At 39.5% G+C, this 20,641-nt stretch overlaps 1 protein-coding gene across 1 annotated transcript; it reads left to right on the forward strand.

Moving 5' to 3' along the window:
- Positions 1–39: 39 nt before the first annotated feature.
- On the forward strand, positions 40–3,838 carry LOC118426275 (leucine-rich repeat-containing protein 15-like). The gene has a single exon (XM_035835571.1). It carries the CDS (start codon positions 109–111, stop codon positions 1,990–1,992), a length of 1,884 nt encoding a protein of 627 aa, XP_035691464.1. The 5' UTR covers positions 40–108; the 3' UTR covers positions 1,993–3,838.
- Positions 3,839–20,641: the final 16,803 nt, after the last annotated feature.

Below are 20,641 nucleotides of genomic sequence, written 5' to 3' on the forward strand. Positions count from 1 at the left end.
AATACCACAAAAATCATTCCTCTACGTCATAGCAACCAAACAGTCCGTTTGGAACTGTTACTAATGTCTACAGATGACCTTCTTGCTTTGCTTAGGTGACCAGACACCATGGGAAGAAAGCTGCGACACCTGCTGATGTTCCTTCTCATCATCCTGAAGAAGCCCAACATGCCGGAAGCTGGCTGCAGGCGCTCAAAGTCCTCACGCTACGTATGTATGGGGTTCACGAGCATCCCTCAAAACCTCCCGACATCTATCGGCCACTTAGATCTAAAAAATAACCAAATAACAAAGATTCAGCCTGGTGCATTTTCACATCTTCCCCAGCTACAAAATGTAGACCTGTCAAACAACCATATCTCAAATATTCAGTCCGGTACATTTGCAAATCTTCCCCAGCTGAAAGAGTTGCTCCTTTCCTCTAACCAGATAACAATGATTCAACCATGTGCATTCGCAAATCTAACTGAACTCTTATCGTTGGACCTTTCGTCCAACATTTTAACAATGATTCAGGCAGGTCTATTTGCAAATCTACCCCGTCTCCAAATGTTGGTCCTGTCAGCTAACCAGATAAACACTATTCAACCTGGTGCACTTTTACATCTAACCAGGCTCCAAAATCTGTACCTGTCTAACAACAAGTTAACAAAGATTCAGGAGAGAACATTTGCCAATCTACTGCAGCTACAAGAGTTGGCCCTGTCCTATAACAAGATAACAATGATTCAACCTGGTGCATTCGAAAATCTACCCTTACTCCAAACGATGTGCCTTTCCTCAAACGCAATAACAGAAATCCAGGCTGGCACATTTAAAGATATTCTCCGGCTACAAAAGTTGGACCTATCGTACAACCTGATATCAAAGCTTCAGCCTGGTGCATTCGCAAATCTAACACAACTCCAAATTTTGGACCTTCGGTCGAACAAGATGTCTGTCGTTCCCCATTCAAGTTTTGGCCTGTTGAAATCTGTTCTTACAACAAAACTTGACGAGAACCCCTGGCAGTGTGATTGTAGGATGGGTCCCTTCAAGGTAATCATGAATCTAATTGAATTTCCTTCATTTAAAGACCAGATAATCTGTGCCCAACCGGCCAGATTCCGGGGACAGAAGTTCATAGATGTCAATCTCAAAGACTTGATATGTGAAGAGCCAACCGTAACTTTGCCTCTTGATACACAAACAACCTCTAATGGCCGTCATAATAATGCCACAACCGCGGGCCCAACATTACGTCCTGTGGTCACAACAAGTGTGCCACTAACTTTAAAGTCCACCTTTGCACCCACTTTCGTCATAACAGAAGGCACGTTCAGTTCCCATGAATCTGTTCCCTGTTTCTCCCTAACTGTTCTCATTGCCTCAATCTGTGGGTCGGTAGCTGGTACACTTGTCCTTGTTGCCATCGTTGGCACAATCTGGTGCAAGAGGAGGACCAAGAATCCTTCATGCCCAAATTGTAAGATCGCTTTGAGTAAAGCACACACCACAAATACTGGAGTGCCTAGTGGCCATGATCAGAAAGGGCAGGTCCAGTCTTTGGCATCCACTCAAGCCTTGAATATGAAACGCCCACCATACATTACAGGGTCTGCTGTATTTCAGCCCCATTACTATGTAGATGCGAACAAACTACCAAATCCAACCAAACCTAAACCTAAAGGTACAGGGAAACCTACTAAAGCTAAGCCCCTTGCTCTGCGCAGAAAATCACTTCCTAAAAATGCCCCTCACCACGTCTCCTCTCCTAATCATGATGATGATGATGATGATTGTGTGTATGTGGTGCCAGATGGAGCCATATATATGCAGCCAGAAAATGTCCTGTATGAGATGCCTGCAAATAGTCGTAGCAGTACTACCATAGATGCCCATGACAACCTGCACTGCTACCAACCACAAACAAAAACAACAAAGTTACCAACCGATGCTAATGGCTACGTAATCGTAGAGCCCAAAAAGCTTAAGGCCACTGTTAAAAATTGAGTGGTCATATCAATGATTTCCGATAATAGCCACGAGTCTTACGTGAAGGTTGAAAATGTGGATAGATTTTAGTTCGGAAAGAATGAAAGTCCGTTCATTTTCTTTAATCCTGTAAAGTTTCCAACAGCCCCTTGTGTATGTAACAGACGAAATAGAAGTAGGTGCTGAAGAATATTGTTAAAAGGAGATATACGAGGCTACTGTTTGCTTAATAACTCTTGTTAAATTTGTGCACGACTCAACCTGCACATTGTAGACCTAACTCTGTATGCTGGTCTTGTCTAACGAGCTCACAACACACTAGGAAGGGAGATGGTTTTATAGGCTTGTATGATTGTCTTAAACACTTGAACTGTTTAACTGTTTCATATGCAACGTTATGATTGATTTCTATGTAGCCAATATATTTTTGATTACAGACACTGCTGTTTTGGCAATGTAATCATATGATTTCTTTAGCACATTTTGTGGATATAAAGTAGATTTAACCAATGTGATTACAAAGGCAGAAACATTACAGTTACTGTAGCAGTACTATATGTTTGGTAATTGATGTAATACAATTGTGTTCAAGTTATTGCATAAACCAAAGTTTTAGGATGTTGGAGTAAATCTTAACAGTGTCTGGCGTGGTTTCTGGCAATCACAGCCACAGTGGTCTGAACGATTCAATATCAATAGTCAAAGAGTAAATAGTCAGATCAAAAGTAAACAGACGAAATTTATATCTTTAGACTGTACAAACCACAGAGAGGACCCCAACAGCTTTTGGAAACAATAACATAGTAAGGATAACTTTTGTTAAGTCCTCATATGGTAAGGGCGAGTAAAAGAACTGGATATGACTTTAGAAACAGGAAATTGTCATTGTTCTATTGTGTACGTTTTGAGTGTGTGCGCTGTAGCATGTACATGTATGAGCATTTTCTTTATCTATACTATATGAAATCCAGAAAGTCTAGTGTTTTCTTCACGTATAATAAGTAGTATGGCTTATTCATACATATATTCATACATATGCATGCATATACTAAAATAACATTGCAGCCTGTTATACCTTGCTGTAAAACTGTCTGAATTAAGTTTTTTTTAGTCTTAAAATTATTATTATTATTATTATTATCATTATTATTAAAATAGCAACCTTTTCATATACAGCATAACATACGTATCAATGATCGATGCACACCAAGAATGAAATTATCAATTATCAACATTACCATTAAGTAATAATGTGACGTTAAAACAGACTATAAATCAGTATTTAAGAGTTTGGACAGGTGTTGAGCAGCACTGTTTTTGTACTTATCATATCTGGCAAAAGTGTTAGCATTTTTCTATAATGTATTCCTACCAACAGAAATGAACTTTAATGTTAAAATAGTTGCTTTTGCTTTGCTATGATTTGTGGAATTGACTGACAATACAAGAGGCTAACTACAAATGCATGCATGTTGACAAATTATTTGAGCATTTTGTACCAGAAAGATAACTTCAAGACAGGAGCAATGTAATTATGGAATATATGAATAAAGTATTGTGTGTTATCTCAATAAAACATGGCGTCTCGTCTCGCATCTGGTTTTATTGACAACCAGTAAATCGTTTTAAGGTGTAACACAGCAGTTTAGTACGATTGAAGCAAAATGACCTACACATTTACCTACAACAGACATGTGAGAGCCTTTAGTAAATACATACATATCAACCAACACGGTCAATATTCAGTGGAAATGTAGTTATCAAACTGAATCATCATTTCCAGCCGTGAGAAAAGTCAATGGATTATGATAACGTCTAGCCCATAGTTTACAAGCAACGCCAGTTCTGTGCATGTTGTGGAAAGCGACTTCTATCTTAGATACTTAAAGATCTACAATCTGTCTTGGAAACTATACTACTTGGAAATCTGTATCTACACAGAAGGCATAACCGCCCTTCAGCGTAGCACACCAGCTTCGCAGGCACGCGGCGCGGCAGCAGCTGGTTATATTACACTGAACGACCTGTCACACCTAACCTTTGCACATCTATCTTCAAATTTTCTTTAAAAGTATCCAGAGAAGATGTCCCTACTGTGCTTGGTAATAACAACTATATCACAAACAAATTCTATCGTACCCTTTGGAGAGACATATTGCAGTTGGCCGACTTCTAGACAGATGGCGCATTTGGTAGGTTTATTCATGTAATCCGCGTGATACTCGTGACGTCAGCTTCAGACAATCAACACGCCCATATAAGTAAGACTAATCAGACCTTGTTTGTCACAATCCACTACGGAACGGCCACACAGAGCTCGCAGCTGGAAGCCATTACTGCAACAAAACAGCACAAAACAAGACAGTCCTTCGTAACTTCCTTGCCTAGAGAGAATGTGCCAACAGAAGATGTTCTAACCAGGTAGAAAAGAAAGGTAAGTTTAGACAAACCTTAAGGTAAGTACATTCTCAAAGCAACAATCAGTTCATCAGGTCTGATGTGGAGGCGGTTAAAAGGAGCCGAAAATAAATGTTGCTGAGAAAATACATGGTTGTGTAAAAAGAGGACTTACTTTCAAATAACTACCAGATGGAGATTTTTACGGTATCAGATCACGTACAAATACATGTTGTTAGTAATCCTGAGTGTAGATGGGGAGATGAATCCTGGTCAGGAGAGCTTTATTAGGCATCTTTTGGCTGAACTAGACATACACAACACAGCCCAACTGGCCATCTTTGTAAGCATGTACAACAATATAAAATTTAGATTATGGTGTTAACAGTTAGTGACGCCTTAAAGACATTAGACGAGACTCTTCCTACTTTTTGTCGTGTAAAACTATGATTTTCTGTTCGTTAAAAACAAAAACAAAAAAAAAGGGCGGAATAGAACGAAACAGATAAATGTTTGAAGTAAAAAATATACGTGTCGATTTGAGACACGAGATGGTAATAATAACGTACACAACATAACTTGCTATTCTCATGCTCTGGTCGCACCAAACAAGTTTAGTATTTTGGTTTTTGCATTCTCGGCTTTATTTTCTTCTAAACTTTGAAGAGAAAAGAAATCAGAATCACATGTTCCATTTGACAAATGCCAAGTATAGTCTTCCATGTTGGTAGAGTTTTTCCATTTTCAAATACATTTTGTGATTAAAAAACCATTATTTGAAATGTCGACCAGCCTAGTATATTTAATTTTTGGCTCCTGTTGTGGATTTGTGATTATCACAAGTTACAACGTTGCCTGTTTTATGCATATTTGATATCGCACGTTTTATGGGATATATTATCTCTCCATTCAAATCATGCCAAAATTGAAGGACCAAGAAGTTTAGAAATGACATTGACTTGCCCTTGTCCCGAGCTTCTTATCTGGACTGACCAATGCGTCATGATAATGTCAGTCGAAAAAAGAAAGTGAACGACTATCATGTAAACCAACAGAAAATCAACAGAAAAAAGCAGCTCCAGGCAATCAACACAACAATATCGGTAAGACTAATTCATTACGGAATAAGTTTGAAAGCACATTCCACAAGAACATCAGTTACCACGCTCTTTAATAATGGTGATATTGCTCACATGTTGTTTTGGTGGGGTTTGCAATCGGTTTGAGTAGGTTATTTTGTCGACATTATTTTTATGATCTTCTAACTATATGGTGATAATGTTGATTTTAGTTATGTAATAAAGATTTACTTATATAATAAAGAACTACTTACTACAGTGGACACCATCACTGCTATTGGCATAAGTCTGGGATTTGCATAGAATTCTGAAAACCCAAACCATTTGCCATTCACTCCATTATAAATACAATGGTATAATCGCATCATCTATTATGGCATAAATCGGACATTCGGGTAAAATATCGTCAGGTCAATCGCATACTGACCCGGAAATATGTGATAGAAGACAAGAAAAAAAGTCGAAAATGGACTATCAGCGGCCTTTACAAATGCATTCGATCGCCAAAACCGTCAAAATTGCCGCTGAAATGGACAAATAACGCTGGTACGCCGCGCCGGCGGCACCCGCAGGAGTTACGCAACACCAAAAGCGCAAAGGCTGACGGGATAGCATCGGCGCCATTTTTCTTTTGTCTAACACGCGCTGAAGTTTGTGAATGTTCCAGCTAAAATTCCCACTGATTTTGTGAACATCCTCTACCCAAAACCAGCCATTATGAAGCTGAAATGTTTGTAAGTTAGATAAGTTCGGGCATTTAGCCCAGTTTCTTCCGAGTTTGTAAATATGGCTGGAAGACGAGCGATAGTTTTGGCGTTATTTCACCACGGCATCGGCATGCTTGTTTGTTTAGCGCTACACTACATCGCCCACAAAATCGTCAATTTTCAGCAAAGTTTCCGTACCTTCCGCTTAAAAGTTGTAATCAAACTAATGCTTATCAGTAAATATGTTTATGTTTAACCTTACGATGATCAGACTGAGCGATTACACGTCCATAAATGTAGTCTGTACAACGGTAAGCTTAGAGTCACGCTAAAACTACACGGTTCTTTCTGTCATGATATCGGAGCATTTCTCGATGCAGTTCAACGTTACCACATGATGTTAACGCTACATTAAAATGTGGATGAGGTGTCCGATATGTATAAACATGTGTGATATCATTCTCCACTGAAAAAATGTGATTGAATCGAGACTCAGCGGATGTTGTATTTTGTTTTATTTCTTCTCGTTACGGACTAGTATGACGGACCCATGCCTGTAAAAGGAAACAAGAAACTTGGATAAATATGAACTTAAACTACAATGTACATCAATGTTACTTCTGCATATGCATAAAATTTAGTGCATAATACCAGTTTTGACACGTGTGTGTATGGTTAATTTCACATTATTTTATTGGTTCCCTGAGTCCGTTACTAACCAACAGCCCCCCTCCCCCCGCCGCCGATCGTTTGGAATCTCCTAGGGTTATTGGACTAAGTCGGGTAAACGGGTAAAATTCGCTGACAAATCGATGATGCCAATAGCCGACTTCTACTGTACTATTCCGTTGTGCCGTCATTAAATTCTAGTTATTTTAGATTGATAATAAATGTGCAAGTAATAAAGTCTATGCGAATTATCATCTAAACGATTACTTACATTTGCCAGAAGACTGCAATACCTTTTGTTGAATTCCTTAACTAAAAACGCAACAATGAAATGGGGGTGGGGGGCGCATTCGAACTTTGATGTTACATAACGCCTGATCATGAACGGCTTACGAAAATCGCTAATTTCGGTTCTAACAATGTATTTTTTCATGTTTCCTTGCTACAATTTGGCTATTTTGTTACATTAATAAAATTTTATGTAATTTACTATGTCTTACGTAATTCGATATGCGTAAATTGTGCTAATATAATTTGATGGCGTCCTCGACCAAAATCCAATTTGGCCGACCAAATCCCCAGATGAAGGAAAACTAGCGTATTATCCCTTGAAATTCGCACGCTTATCTTTTCATCAAAAGACGTTTTCAAAAATGAACGTTTTAGTCTATTATCGCTTGTCTTCTGCGACTATTTACTGTTAAGTACATTTTTGAAAATTCAACTTTGCGGACCCAAGATGGCGGACCCCATCTTGTACTTTAAATATGTGAGACGTCATTTCATGACATCACTTTATGGCGTCATTTTCAACTCATTGGCGTCGATATTGGCAACAGAAGTAGTAGCAGACATTGTTATTATTATCTACACTTGCTGTTACATTTTTGTTGCATACCTTGATGGTTTCTGGGAATACCTAATTTCGTGGTTCCAGCCAATACATTCAGGTGTGTGCCGTAATGTCACGTTATATTGCCGTCAAAAAGTAATCCTCATCTTCATCGTTTGCATCATTCTCCGATATGATATTTCATATGATAACTCGTTTTTTGTTACAGACTGAAGTTTCAACCAAAGGCCTCAAAAGCCCACTCAGTCAGAGATTGACAAAAAAGCCCGGTCTGAATAAGGTTAAAGTAGGGCAATCGTTATGAAAGGTCAAAAGCTCATCCCGAACATAAAATCATTGTTTCAAATTGAAAAGTAAAAAGAAAATATCCTTTAACAGAGGAGACTTTTATATTTTTTTACTTAGGTGAGCAGACACCATGGGAAGAAAGCTGCGACACCTGCTGATGTTCCTTCTCATCATCCTGAAGGAGCCCAACATGCCAGAAGCCGACTGCATCTGCGCACCGTATTCACGCTGTGTGTGCAGCAACCAGCGCCTCACCAGCATCCCCCAGGACCTCACGACATCCATCTCCGATTTAGATTTGAGACATAACAAGATTTCAATGATTCCGCCTGGTATTTTTGCAAATCTAACCAAGCTAGGAATGTTGGACCTGTCCAACAACGAGATAACAATGGTTAAGGAAAATACATTTGCAAAACTGCCCCAGCTACTTACGTTGATCCTTAGCTTCAACTTAATAACAACGATTCAATCAGGTACATTTGCAAATCTACCCAGTCTCCATCTGTTGGTCATACAAAACAACAAGATAGCAGAAATTCAGCTACGTGCATTTGCAAATCTACCTATGCTCCAAACCGTGTTACTTTCCCGAAACATGATAACAAATATTCAGAGTGGTACATTTGAAAATGTAAACAAACTACAACGGGTGGGTCTGCAATTCAACCAGATAACAATGATTCGGCCTGATTCATTTTCAAATGTACCCCAACTCCAAAATTTGGAACTTCAGTCGAACAGGATATCTGCCATTCCCCCCTCAGCTTTTGGCTTTTTGAAAACCGTTCCTCTCATAAAACTTGACTGGAACCCCTGGCAGTGTGATTGCAGGATGGTTCCCTTCAGGCTAAACATCACTGAATTTCCTTCATTTAAAGACAAAATAATCTGTGACCAACCATCCAAATTCTGGGGACAAAAGCTTATAAATATCAATCCTGAAGAATTGGGTTGTGAAGAACCTACCATATCAACTTCACCTGACACATCAACTGGCCCGGGTCCTGCAGGCAAAACAAGAGCAACACTAAGTTCCCCCCTTCCAACCACTCCAGAAAAAGCAAAAAGCACCAGTTCCCATGCTGATATCCAAGTAATCTCTAACAACTGTTACAATGGCACGACAGCTGGCTCTACAGTAGGTTTTTACTTTACAGTAAGTACTGCTGGAAAGCAAGCAAGACAAGAGCAAGACTAGTTCAATGAAAAACTGATATCCTCCCAGTTTGTTCTCAATGCCTCTATCAGTTATCCAATAGCTGGCATTTCCTTATTGGTACCATTATTACCACAATTTGGTAGAATAGGACGACTAATAATCCCTCCTCGGGCCCTGCTTCAGGCCCTAATTCCAACATTGCTCTTAGATGCACAGACACAACCGCTGGTGTTGTGACCACTGGTAACGATCAAAGAATTGCGATGTAGACATCCAACATATAATCAGACATGGTAGGGCCAGTCTCAGGCTAACACGGAATCTCGGACAGTTGGAAATCTATCCAGTGCTGACTGCTTTAAAGCCAAATCCTAGGTACGCATGGGTGGGAGCCTTTCAGTTTTTTTTATCTCAAAGGCTTGTAAACATGGCCAGTAGTTTTACCCGAACTATTCATTGCATATTACCATTCACGGAGCTGTGAATATATTTCTTTTAATGCGCTTTGAACAATTATTATCTGCCTAAAATCTTCACCAAAAAAAAGCTTGTCTAACAAATGTCCCTAAAGCACCTTCCTTACGGATGTAACAAATCCGCCCATGACTCCCAAACGAAATGGATGTGCTTGAAACATTGCAAACAGTCTATCAGAAAACATCTCATCGGAGACCAGTAGTAAATATGATATATTATATCCCTGTTCCTAAGACCACTGCACAAAAGGGGCAATAGCTACGGACCAAATCTTATGGGCCAGCGTTCTGATGAACTCACATCACTTGTTCCACTTCTGAGAGTTTCAGCATAACGATAGGTCCCCATCTTGTTCACGTCACTACGCTGTCTACAGGCCCGTTTAAGTTTATAGTAACAGCTTCTTTCCTCGTGACTGCTAGACTAACGTTATAGTACTCTCTTTCACAAAGACAACCAACAAACCTCAAAAACATCTTTAGCTTAGTTCAGTGCCTAGAGGTGACAAGCACTGGCATGGCATTCAAAGAAGAAGCAGCATTTTGCAATACCTGAATCCCTGGATAGCTGCATAATATGATTTGTACATATTCTTCCTTTCTTGAGTCAGCACCCAACTAAAAATTTAGAAAAATCATGAAAGTCCATGTATTTATTTTTAGGAATCCTTGAAGTTTCCTACCAAACGTAGACTCTTCATATCATACCAAGGAGGTCCACATGTTTAGGAGGATAAGAAGCAGCGATTGAAGAAGTTTGTGAAAAGGAAACTTATGAGGCTTTTTCGCTTAATCTTTTAATCCCATGTTAAATCTATTCTTAAGCTGCACGAAGTAGACCCAACACTGTGTGAGGGTCTTGTCTTAAGAGGTCAACACACCAGGATGTGGATCTTACACTTATAGTTGTCTCGTATGATTGTCTCAAACACTTGAGCTGTTTTACTCTTTCAAATGTATGATTTATTTCTATGTAGGTGATGTCATGCTGTCTTTTGTGACAGGCACTGCTGTTTTAGCATCGTAATCTCTTGGATTTTAGCACATTTTGTGCATATACAGTACAGTTCGTGAATTTCATTGATTTAATTGAATTACATTAAAGTAGGAAATAAGAAGCAAAGTAGTTGCGACAGGTAGGTTTGCTAAGGAATGGCATACAATTGTACTTCGAGTTATTGAATGAAGTTCATAGCCACATGACTGTGAATGCTGCAAGATCAAAACTGCATACCCAAAACAGAATTTGAATAAAATTGACCATATTTAGATCTGAAAACTGTACTAGCCACAGACAAGACTCAAACAGCATGTAACAACAACATAGTACACATGTCGTAGGGACGGGTAAGTGAACTGAATGTAAGTTTAGAGACAAGAGTAACAACAGTCCTTGACAAGTTTTTTTTGTCATGTAGTGAATTTTCTAATGTGTAATTTCAGAATATGAGTGCCTTCGTACTCCTGAGCATTACTGTTTTATTGTGCAATTTTAAACTGTGCAACTTCAGAATGTATGTGCTGTCGTACGTTACGTTGTTGTTAAATCCAAGATTTTGGATAAAGTATCAACTACGTGAAAATGTTTTAACTTTCAAAATATCACTGGCAACTTCCTACTATGAACAATGGATTAAACTGACGAATAAGATGTTTTCGCTTTTTTTTGCTTTGTCATATTGTTTTCCTGATTTCATGTAATTACAATGGAGAACCAATTGACAATTTTATGACAAAGGCTGAAATCAAAGTGCATGCATTTTGACAAATAATTTGAAAATTTTGTACCAAATGTATCTTCAAGAGCGATTTTATTATGGAAGAGAATGAATAAAATACTGTATAACAAAAAGTAAAACGTACTGTCTGGAATCTGGTTTAATTGACTATCGCTTATCTGATATGAGTTGACAAAGAATCACTAAACCGCTTTAAGGTGTAACACCAGGTTTCTTAATCTCTAGCAAACTCACGCCTGGCCGAAAAAGGGGACTCTGGTCATTTCAGGAATAAAAGCCTTAGAGTGTTAGCCGGCCTTAGGTCGCAAACTGTAAGCCTTTGACGTGTTTCCTGTCTTATTTGGCCAATTTTTACTATTTTTCAAGAGAACTGGGGCCTGATAGAGGCTAAGTTTTGTACCATACGTACAGAGCAGCGTAATTCTGATAAGTGGGATCCCTTAACACGAGACCGCGTCGCCCACAAAGGAATTGTTTGTGCAACTTGAATTGGCCGGAACATTGAACGACACGTTTACAAACGAACCCCGAGACCATGGACATGGTGGAGGTACATCGATGACATCTTCGCCGTCTGGACCAGATCAGAGGAAGAATTAAAGGTCTTCATCCAGGAACTTAACGAAGCCCACAGGACAATTAAGTTCACAGTGGAAACATCCAAAACCTCGATCAACTTCCTAGACGTCACAGTCATCATTTCGGAGGGGGAAATCACAACAGACCTCTACACCAAACCGACAGATAAGCACCAGTACCTAGAAACTCTGCCCATCCTAAACACTGCAAGCAGGGGATTCCCTACGGTCAGTTCCTACGTCTAAGACGCATCTGCTCAAGCACACCCAGATTCAAGGAAAAGGCTGCAGAATTCCGACAACACTTCCAGCAAAGGGGCTATGAAGAAGCCCTACTGGACGACGCCATCACGCGTGCACAAGAACGCCCCCGCGAAGAAACACTAAAAGAAAAGGGGCAGGCAGCACCGCAGGAACGTACAGTCTTGGTCACCACACCTTCCGCCACTACAAACCATCATCAGAAAATACTGGCACCTTCTGCAACTCTCCACAAGAACCAAGGAGATATTCAAAGATTCACCTTGTTTGCCTATCGCCGCAACAAAAATATAAAGGACCTCCTAGTAAGAGCCCAGATCCCGAAGGAGGACAAGAACTTACTGAAAAAATTCACTCCTTCGGGGTCTTTCCCGTGCGGAAGAAACAAGTGTTCCACTTGTACCCACATCAAGAAGATCAACTACTTCATCAGCCACCGCACGCGGGAGCGTCACACCATCAGGGACCACATCAATTGCCAAAGCAGAAACATCGTCTATCTCATCCAATGCAAGAAATGCGGGCTACAATATGTGGGCGAGACCAAACAAACGTTGGCCAATAGACTGAATGGCCATCGCTCATCCATCAAGACGAAGAAGGACACTCCGGTCTCAGCCCACTTCAATCTCACAGACCACAACATTGCAGACCTCGAAGTACTCGGCATAGAAAAATTACGCTACACAGGGAATGAAGACACTACAAGACAACGCAGCCTACAACGGGAGTCCTACTGGATTCACCAGTTCAGGACATTACATCCAGACGGCCTGAACCAGGAGTCCTTAGAGATCACAAGGGTCTGAAGAGCAGCACCTCGTTGTGACCGTCACCCAACGAACACTTGAATTGGCCGGAACATTGGATATAAACGTTCTTCTATTAAACAACCACACTAACACAAAATTTAAAAAAAATAAGAGGAAGTTAAGGTTTAAATGACACATCAAGTGGACCTCTCAGAGCTTTTAGTAAATCAATACATATAAACCGTGCATTAAGATTCATTGTAAGTGCATCATTAAAGACTGTATGACAAATGCGTTCAAATACAAGAGTTACCAACCTAGGATTCATGTGTTCAAAAATTCGTACTTTCCCAGAACTATCGTAGAGTGGAATTTGTTATCACCAAGTACAGTAGGGGCATCTTCTCTCGGTAGTTTTAAAGAACGCTTGCGGATAGATGTGCAAAAGTGTAATATAACCAGCTTCTGCCGCGCCGCGTGCCTGCGAAGCTGGTGTGTTACGCCGAACGGCGGTTATACCGGCTATATAGATACAGATACAAAATGACAAATAAACTGGTGGACGTACAAACTGATAAGTATCTAATACCAGCTCAAGCATGGCATGTCAGGCATGGGAAATGCCAACGGTTTACGCCAAAGTTTAGCCCATTGTTTACAAGCAACACCGAATTCTGTGATGGAATGTCATGGAAACCGACTACAATCTTAAATCAAGATCGACAATCTTTATAAGAGTCTAAATGTATAAAGATGGGCTAAATTTGTGTTTTGTGTTTCAGTTTTAATTTCGGCTCGTAAGGACTTTATGTACTGGATATTGACTGCCAAAAGACAAAGATTATTATGAGTTTTGACATCATATGTAAGATGACATGACAAACATATTTTATCGCCCCCTTCGGAGAGACACACTGCAGATGGTTGATTTCGAGAGAGATGGCGCATTTCGAATATTCATTCCAGCGACCACGTGCCACTCGTGACGTCAGCGTCAGACAATCAACACGCCCATATAAGGAAGACTGATCAAAGCTTGTTTGTCACAATCCGCTGCGGAACGGCCACACGGAGCTCGCATCTGGGAGGGACAACTGCTACAAAAGAACAAAACAGTCCTTCGTGATTTCCTTGCCCAGAGAGTATGTGCTAACTGAAGATATTCTAAACCTTAAGGTAAGTATGTTCTCAAAGCAAATCACCTTGCGACAGTTAGCTCATAATGCATAATGTGGAGGCGATTAATGTGAAGGCGATTAAAAAACACCGAAAATAAATGTTGGTGACAAAAGACTATGGTTGCAGGATTACTAGTATTAGTCTTGGCTGAACCCACCATACATAACACAGCCTGTATTTGTAAAATGATCAAAAACACAGAACTATTAAGATGTTGATAACGTCTCTAAGATACTACACCAGACTCTCTTTTCTGCCGTCATGATTATGTCAGTAAAAGTCATGATAAAATCACTAAAAGGCAGAAAGAAAGAATATGCAACTTTCATGTAAATGTTGATTTTTAAAAAACACAGCATCATTTGAAAGTACCAAGCGTCGTCATGAAAATTTAAGAAGAAAAAAACAAAATATGTAAAAACATGCTTCATGTTGATATCAAAACGCAGCTTCAATCGACACAATCACGTCAGCAAGACTGATTCATTACGGAACAGCTTCTGAAGCACATTCTACAAAGTACACTAAACAATGCCGATATTGCCATCATGCTAGCACTGTTTTGCAATTAGTTTGAATGGTTTGTTTATGTGTAGTTTGTCGGCATTACCGTTTCTGTTCCTCTACCCATAAGATTAATCGTGTCCGTATAGATTGCTCACAAGAAGTCTTACTTCTTCTTAGCCGTATAATAATGATCATAATTTCATCCATTTACCTTGAATCCTTAAACATCTAGATTCTTTTTGTTCGACTTCTTTCTTAGAGCAAGGAGGTTAAAAATCAAGCTTAGAGATATATATGTTTCATACCCTATGTTTTACATCGCCCCTCTTCGTTATCATCCAACAAAATTCAGAGAACCAAGAAATGGAAGATCTAAACATCATGATAACATCAGTAAGAGGCAAAGAGTAAACAACCTCCATGTTAATTTGGATTTAAGAAACAGCGTCAGACAATCATACTACTCTTTATCATTTGAAAGTACCAAGCGTCGTCATTAAAATTTCAGTGTAAAGCAAAATATGTAAAAACATGCTTCATGTTGATATCAAAACGCAGCTTCAATCGACACAATCACATCAGTGAGACTAATTCATTACGGGACAGCTTTTGAAGCGCATTCTACAAACACATCAGTCACCACGCTCGTAAAGAATGCTGATATTGCCATCTTGCTAGCGCTGCTTTGCAAATAGTTGGCTTGCTTATGTATAGTTTGTCGGCATTACCTGTCATGTTCGTTTAGCTATATGATAAAATATTTTTGCATAGTTAAATTTACTACCTTCATAATTGACAATAAAAAAAATAAGAGTCCATTCCAAGACACCATGAGGGTTTTTAGGCGATATTTATAATTAGTCTGAATTATTTTGAATGAAAGAATATCTGAGCCACAATAATCAAATTATTTTCAAAAAATTGACTAAGAAACTACTCATTTATTTGAATTTCTTTGAATATTTTAGAAACATTTTGAAAGTAATTGTACAAAAATATCTTTATTTAGAATAATTGTGAAACCTCTTTGTGATTATTTCACATTAACAAATATTTACAAAAAATGGTAAACCTGGCCAAATGGTAAAATTAGTTTATTGCCCCCATAAAAGTAAGCCCTATTGTTGCATCTGTATATTTTTAGATTTCACTGCTGGGCACTGGTGGATCCTTTGTGGTGGGCCATTGTTGCATGGCACCCAACCATACTTTGCAAGGATGTGTGAATTGCTATCTTCCCAGCCCACCGAACCATTTACAAAAAATGGTAGAAAATGGTAAATAATGGTAGAATGCTGTTATCATTATTTAGAAACCATTAGAAGTATCTAATTCCACACCATGAATATTTCCAAAGTTTTACAGGACCAGGGAAATATTTATAAAGTTGAAACAGTGTTAAAAATATTTCTGAAGTATCAAATGTCCTAGATATATAATTACAAAACTTTAAAATCAATTCTAAACAATGGCAACAAACATCCGCATGGTGTCTTGGAATGGTTCTATAAGAGGGTAAAAAAGTGAAACTTTCGTATGAAAGATCAAACTGGTGATTCCAAACTTAACAATCAGTTCTGAAAATCAAATCAGTCAAATTAAAAAAAAAATTAGATAATTTAACAGAGGAACCCTTTGATTGAATGAATGAATTAATGAATGAATGAATGGTTTATTGACGCCAAAACAAGTGCGCATATACATGTACATATCATTGCAGCCATACACGGCTGAATTGGTGTATGATATATAAAACAATACAATACTTAAAACCTTCATTAAGATTCATTTAACAAAGATACAATGAAAGAAAGCGTGCTATTCTTGAATATAGATGACTGGCACTGTGTGTAGTTGTCCTTTGATTGGTTTACTTAGGCACCATGGGAAGAAAGCTGCGACACCTGCTGGTTTTCTTTCTCATCATCCTGAAGGAGCCCAACATACCAGAAGCCCGCTGCAGAGGCGCGCCGTCATCACGCTACGCATGCCGTAGAATGGGCCTGACCAGCATCCCTCAGAACCTCCCAACTTCCATTTACTGGTTAGATTTGTCAAATAACCAGATAGCAATGCTTCAGCCTGGTGCATTTGCAAATCTACCACAGCTACAAAAGCTGTCCCTGTTTGACAACGACATAAGAATTGTTCAGCCTGGTACATTTTCAAATCTGAACCTGCTGCAAGATTTGACCCTCTCCTACAATCAGATAACAGTGATTCAGCCTGGTACATTTGCAAATCTACCCCGGCTACAAAAATTGACCGTGGTCTGGAACCAAATAACGACGATTCAACCTGATTCATTTGCAAATCTACCCCAGCTAAAACAGCTGGTCCTGTCAAACAACCGGATGACAATGGTTAATCCTGGTGTATTTTCAAATCTACCCCGGCTACAAAAGCTGTTCCTGTCCCGAAACAACATAACTATTCTTCAGATAAGGTCATTTGCAAATCTAGCCATTCTAGAAGAGTTGGACTTGTCCTCCAATCAGATACAAGTGATTCAGTCTGGTTTATTTGCAAGTCTATCCCGCCTACAAAAATTGTACTTGTCCTCCAACCAAATAACAATGATGCAGCCTGATTTATTTGCAAATCTAACCCGGCTACAAGAGTTGTACCTGTCCTACAACAAGATAGCAAACATTCAGAATGGTTTATTTGAAAACCTTATCCACCTCAAAAAGTTAAACCTGGCCTCCAACCAGATAAAAAATGTTCCGCCTGGTACACTTGCAAACCTGTCCCAGCTACAAGAGCTGTGCTTGAAAAACAACAAGATCCAAGAAATTCAGTCTGGTTTACTTGCAAACCTACCCCGACTGGAAAGGTTGGTCCTGGCCATCAACCAGATGAGAACAATTCCTCCTGGTTCATTTGCAAATCTGCCCAGACTCGGCTTTTTGGATCTGAATTTCAATAGGATAATAAAGATACAAGCTGGTACACTTACAAATTTACCCAGGCTACAAAAATTGGTCCTGACGGCCAACCAGATAACAATGATTCAGCCTGATTTATTTACAAATCTAACCCAGCTCAAATACTTGCATCTGAACTCGAACCAGATAACGATTATTCAGCCCGGTACATTTGCACATCTACATCAACTACAGCAGCTGTACCTATCCTACAACCAGATATCAATGATTCGGCCTGGAGCATTTGCATATCCAACAAAACTCCATCTTTTGGAACTACGATCAAACAAGATGTCTTCAATTCCCCCTTTAGATGGCTTATTGGCATCTATTCTTTTCTTAAAGATTGACCGGAACCCCTGGCAGTGTGACTGTAGGATGGTTTCCTTCAGAATAAATATCACAGAATTTCCTTCACTTAAGGACAAGATCATCTGTGAACGACCCGCCAAATTACAAAATCAGAAACTTACAAATGTGAAACCTGAAGAACTGATTTGTGAAGAACCAACTATGCCAACACTGACCAGACCAGTTAATAGCCAAGTAACCTTAAGTAATTGTTGCAATGGCACAACAGTCGGCTCCGGGGTAGGTCTTGCAGGCAAAACAAGACCAACACTAACTTCAACCACTCTGCCAAAATCAGAAAGCACCCGTTGCCATGCTGATGTCAAAATAACTTCTAATAGCTGTTACAATATCGCAGCAGCTGGCACAACGGTAGGCTTCTACTTTACAGTAGGCACTTCTGGAAAAGCAAGCAAGGCAAAAGCAATCTCAACCTTTGCAACCACTGCAGAAAAAACGGAGAGCAGAAATTCCAATGAATCTGCTCCCAGTTCCCCCATACCTGCTCTTATTGGCTCTTTCGGTGGTTCAATCATTGGTCTTGTCCTTATCGGTGCCATCATTTTCACAATTTGGTTCAAAATGAGGAACAACAGCCGTCCTCCAAGTCCTGCTTCAGGCCCAAATGCCAACATTGCTTTGAGCGCCACAAACACAGCACCTTCTGTAGTTCCCAGTGGTCACGATCACCACCATGAGGGTGGCACCCAACATGGTCAGACAGGGCAGGGCCAGTCTCAGGCTGACGTCCGTAACAAAATCCTGACAGCTTTAAAGCCAAATTCTCAGTATAATCAGACTAACCAAGGGCTGCAATCTCATGTCAACACTAGGTCCAACACAAACAACACATCTACTACATATGCAGTGGCTGGTGGTCATGATCACCAGTACGGAGATGTAAACACCCATCCTGTAGACGAAATGTCTCAGGCTGACACCCACAACAAAATCCTGGCAGCCTTAAAGCCCAACCCAAGTGTGGGAACACTACCAAAGGGCTCACAATCTACCATTGGTCATGATTTGACAGAGCAGGGACAATCCCAGGCCAGCAATACGTTCAACACAAAGAACGCAGCTACTGTATTGACTAGTGGTCATGACCACCAGTATGAAGATGTGGATGACCCACATCATGAGACAGACCCCGGAGTGTATAAAACAGTGGGCCAGCTCCAGGCTGACACCGAATCCTTGGGTGCTACAAATACGTCTTATGGCACAGTGCGAACAACCTCAAAGACAAATACTCTGTATAAAGCTGTAGGCCAGTACCAGGCTATCGCTAAACCAACTAAATAAATGACAACAGCACAGCTCCTATAGAGGACAGTGGTCAGGATTTATGAAGATGTGAGGCAAACTAACAAGACAGGTCATCATTGGCTCCACAGCTACTGCCAGTGGTTACGTTCAGCAGTATGACGATATGAGCCCCAAACACAATCAGACAGGGTAGAGCCAGTCTCAGACCAGCGCTAAATGTTTCTACATTACAGTAGAATCCAAAACATCTGAAAGGCCGTACATGACGTTTGTAATCTCAAAGGTTTGCAATCCTGGCCACTGGTTTAGCCAGAAGGTTTCACTAAGATTCACGGAACTGTGGTAAGGTTTCATTAAAAACGCTTTGAATAATTATTATTTGCCTGAAACCTCCAGAAACCTCCTGCCAGAACCCCTAAAATAAAAGCATACGCCTTCATTTGCAAGATTCTTATGAAGTTTCCATCAAAAGTGGGCCATTTCCGCAATAAAAAATATATGTTTACATGTATATAATGAACACGAAGTAGGAAATTACATAAGAATAAGTGATTATACATGTATGAGAAACAAACAAGACATAGGCACTGAAGACCTTTGTCAAAAGGAGCTCCATGAAGCTTCTTTGAGTTTTTGCTTATATCTCTTGTTAAATTTGTGCGAGACGTAAGCTGCATGTGGTAGACCAATACTTTATGCTGTTGGCCAATACTTTATGCTGCCAATACTTATGACTTAGAACTAAACATACTAAAAAGTAATGGTCTTATAGTTTTGTGATTGTCTTAAACTATCTTTCTTGTCTTTATTTATGACAGGCACTGCTGATTTAGGATTCTTTTGCGCATTTTGCAAATATACAGAAGATTTAAAGAATGTGATTTTGATTTTTTACATTTGCTGTTGCAATGCTGCAGATCTGATACATTTGTAGTTTGAATGATTAGATACTCAAGTTATTGCATTAAGCATAGTTTTAAGGATTCAAAGTCAATCTTCACTTTTACGTGTCTTAAGCCTGGTCTTTGGAGATTATACCCCACTACTTCAAGATTAATATCTAAACAGTACATAGCAATAAGAAAATTATTTAAGAAAACAGACTATATCTAGGAAGACTATACAAACCACAGGCCTCCGAAAGCATTACAAAAATACAGCATAGTTTGAAGAGCTGATAGTCAAGTCCGTTAGGACGGATTCTAGAGCTGAATATAACTATAGAGACAGTTATATTTTTCTCATGCATTGTTATTGTTCTATTGTGTAATTTCATCATGCGTACGATGTCATATGTATGGGAATCTAGGAATATGTTCGTTATGATAATGGTAAGCTAAGATTCTAAAAATGCGTCAAACACAAATACTCGATGGAAAATTACCTGTACCTCAATGAGTGAATGATGAAAGATCCGCGAGGTAGGTATAAAAAGCTACGTGTTCACGATAGATTGAAATTGTGTAAATATTG

The sequence above is a fragment of the Branchiostoma floridae genome, chromosome 11, assembly GCF_000003815.2.
Source record: "Branchiostoma floridae strain S238N-H82 chromosome 11, Bfl_VNyyK, whole genome shotgun sequence".
Lineage (NCBI taxonomy): Eukaryota > Metazoa > Chordata > Leptocardii > Amphioxiformes > Branchiostomatidae > Branchiostoma > Branchiostoma floridae.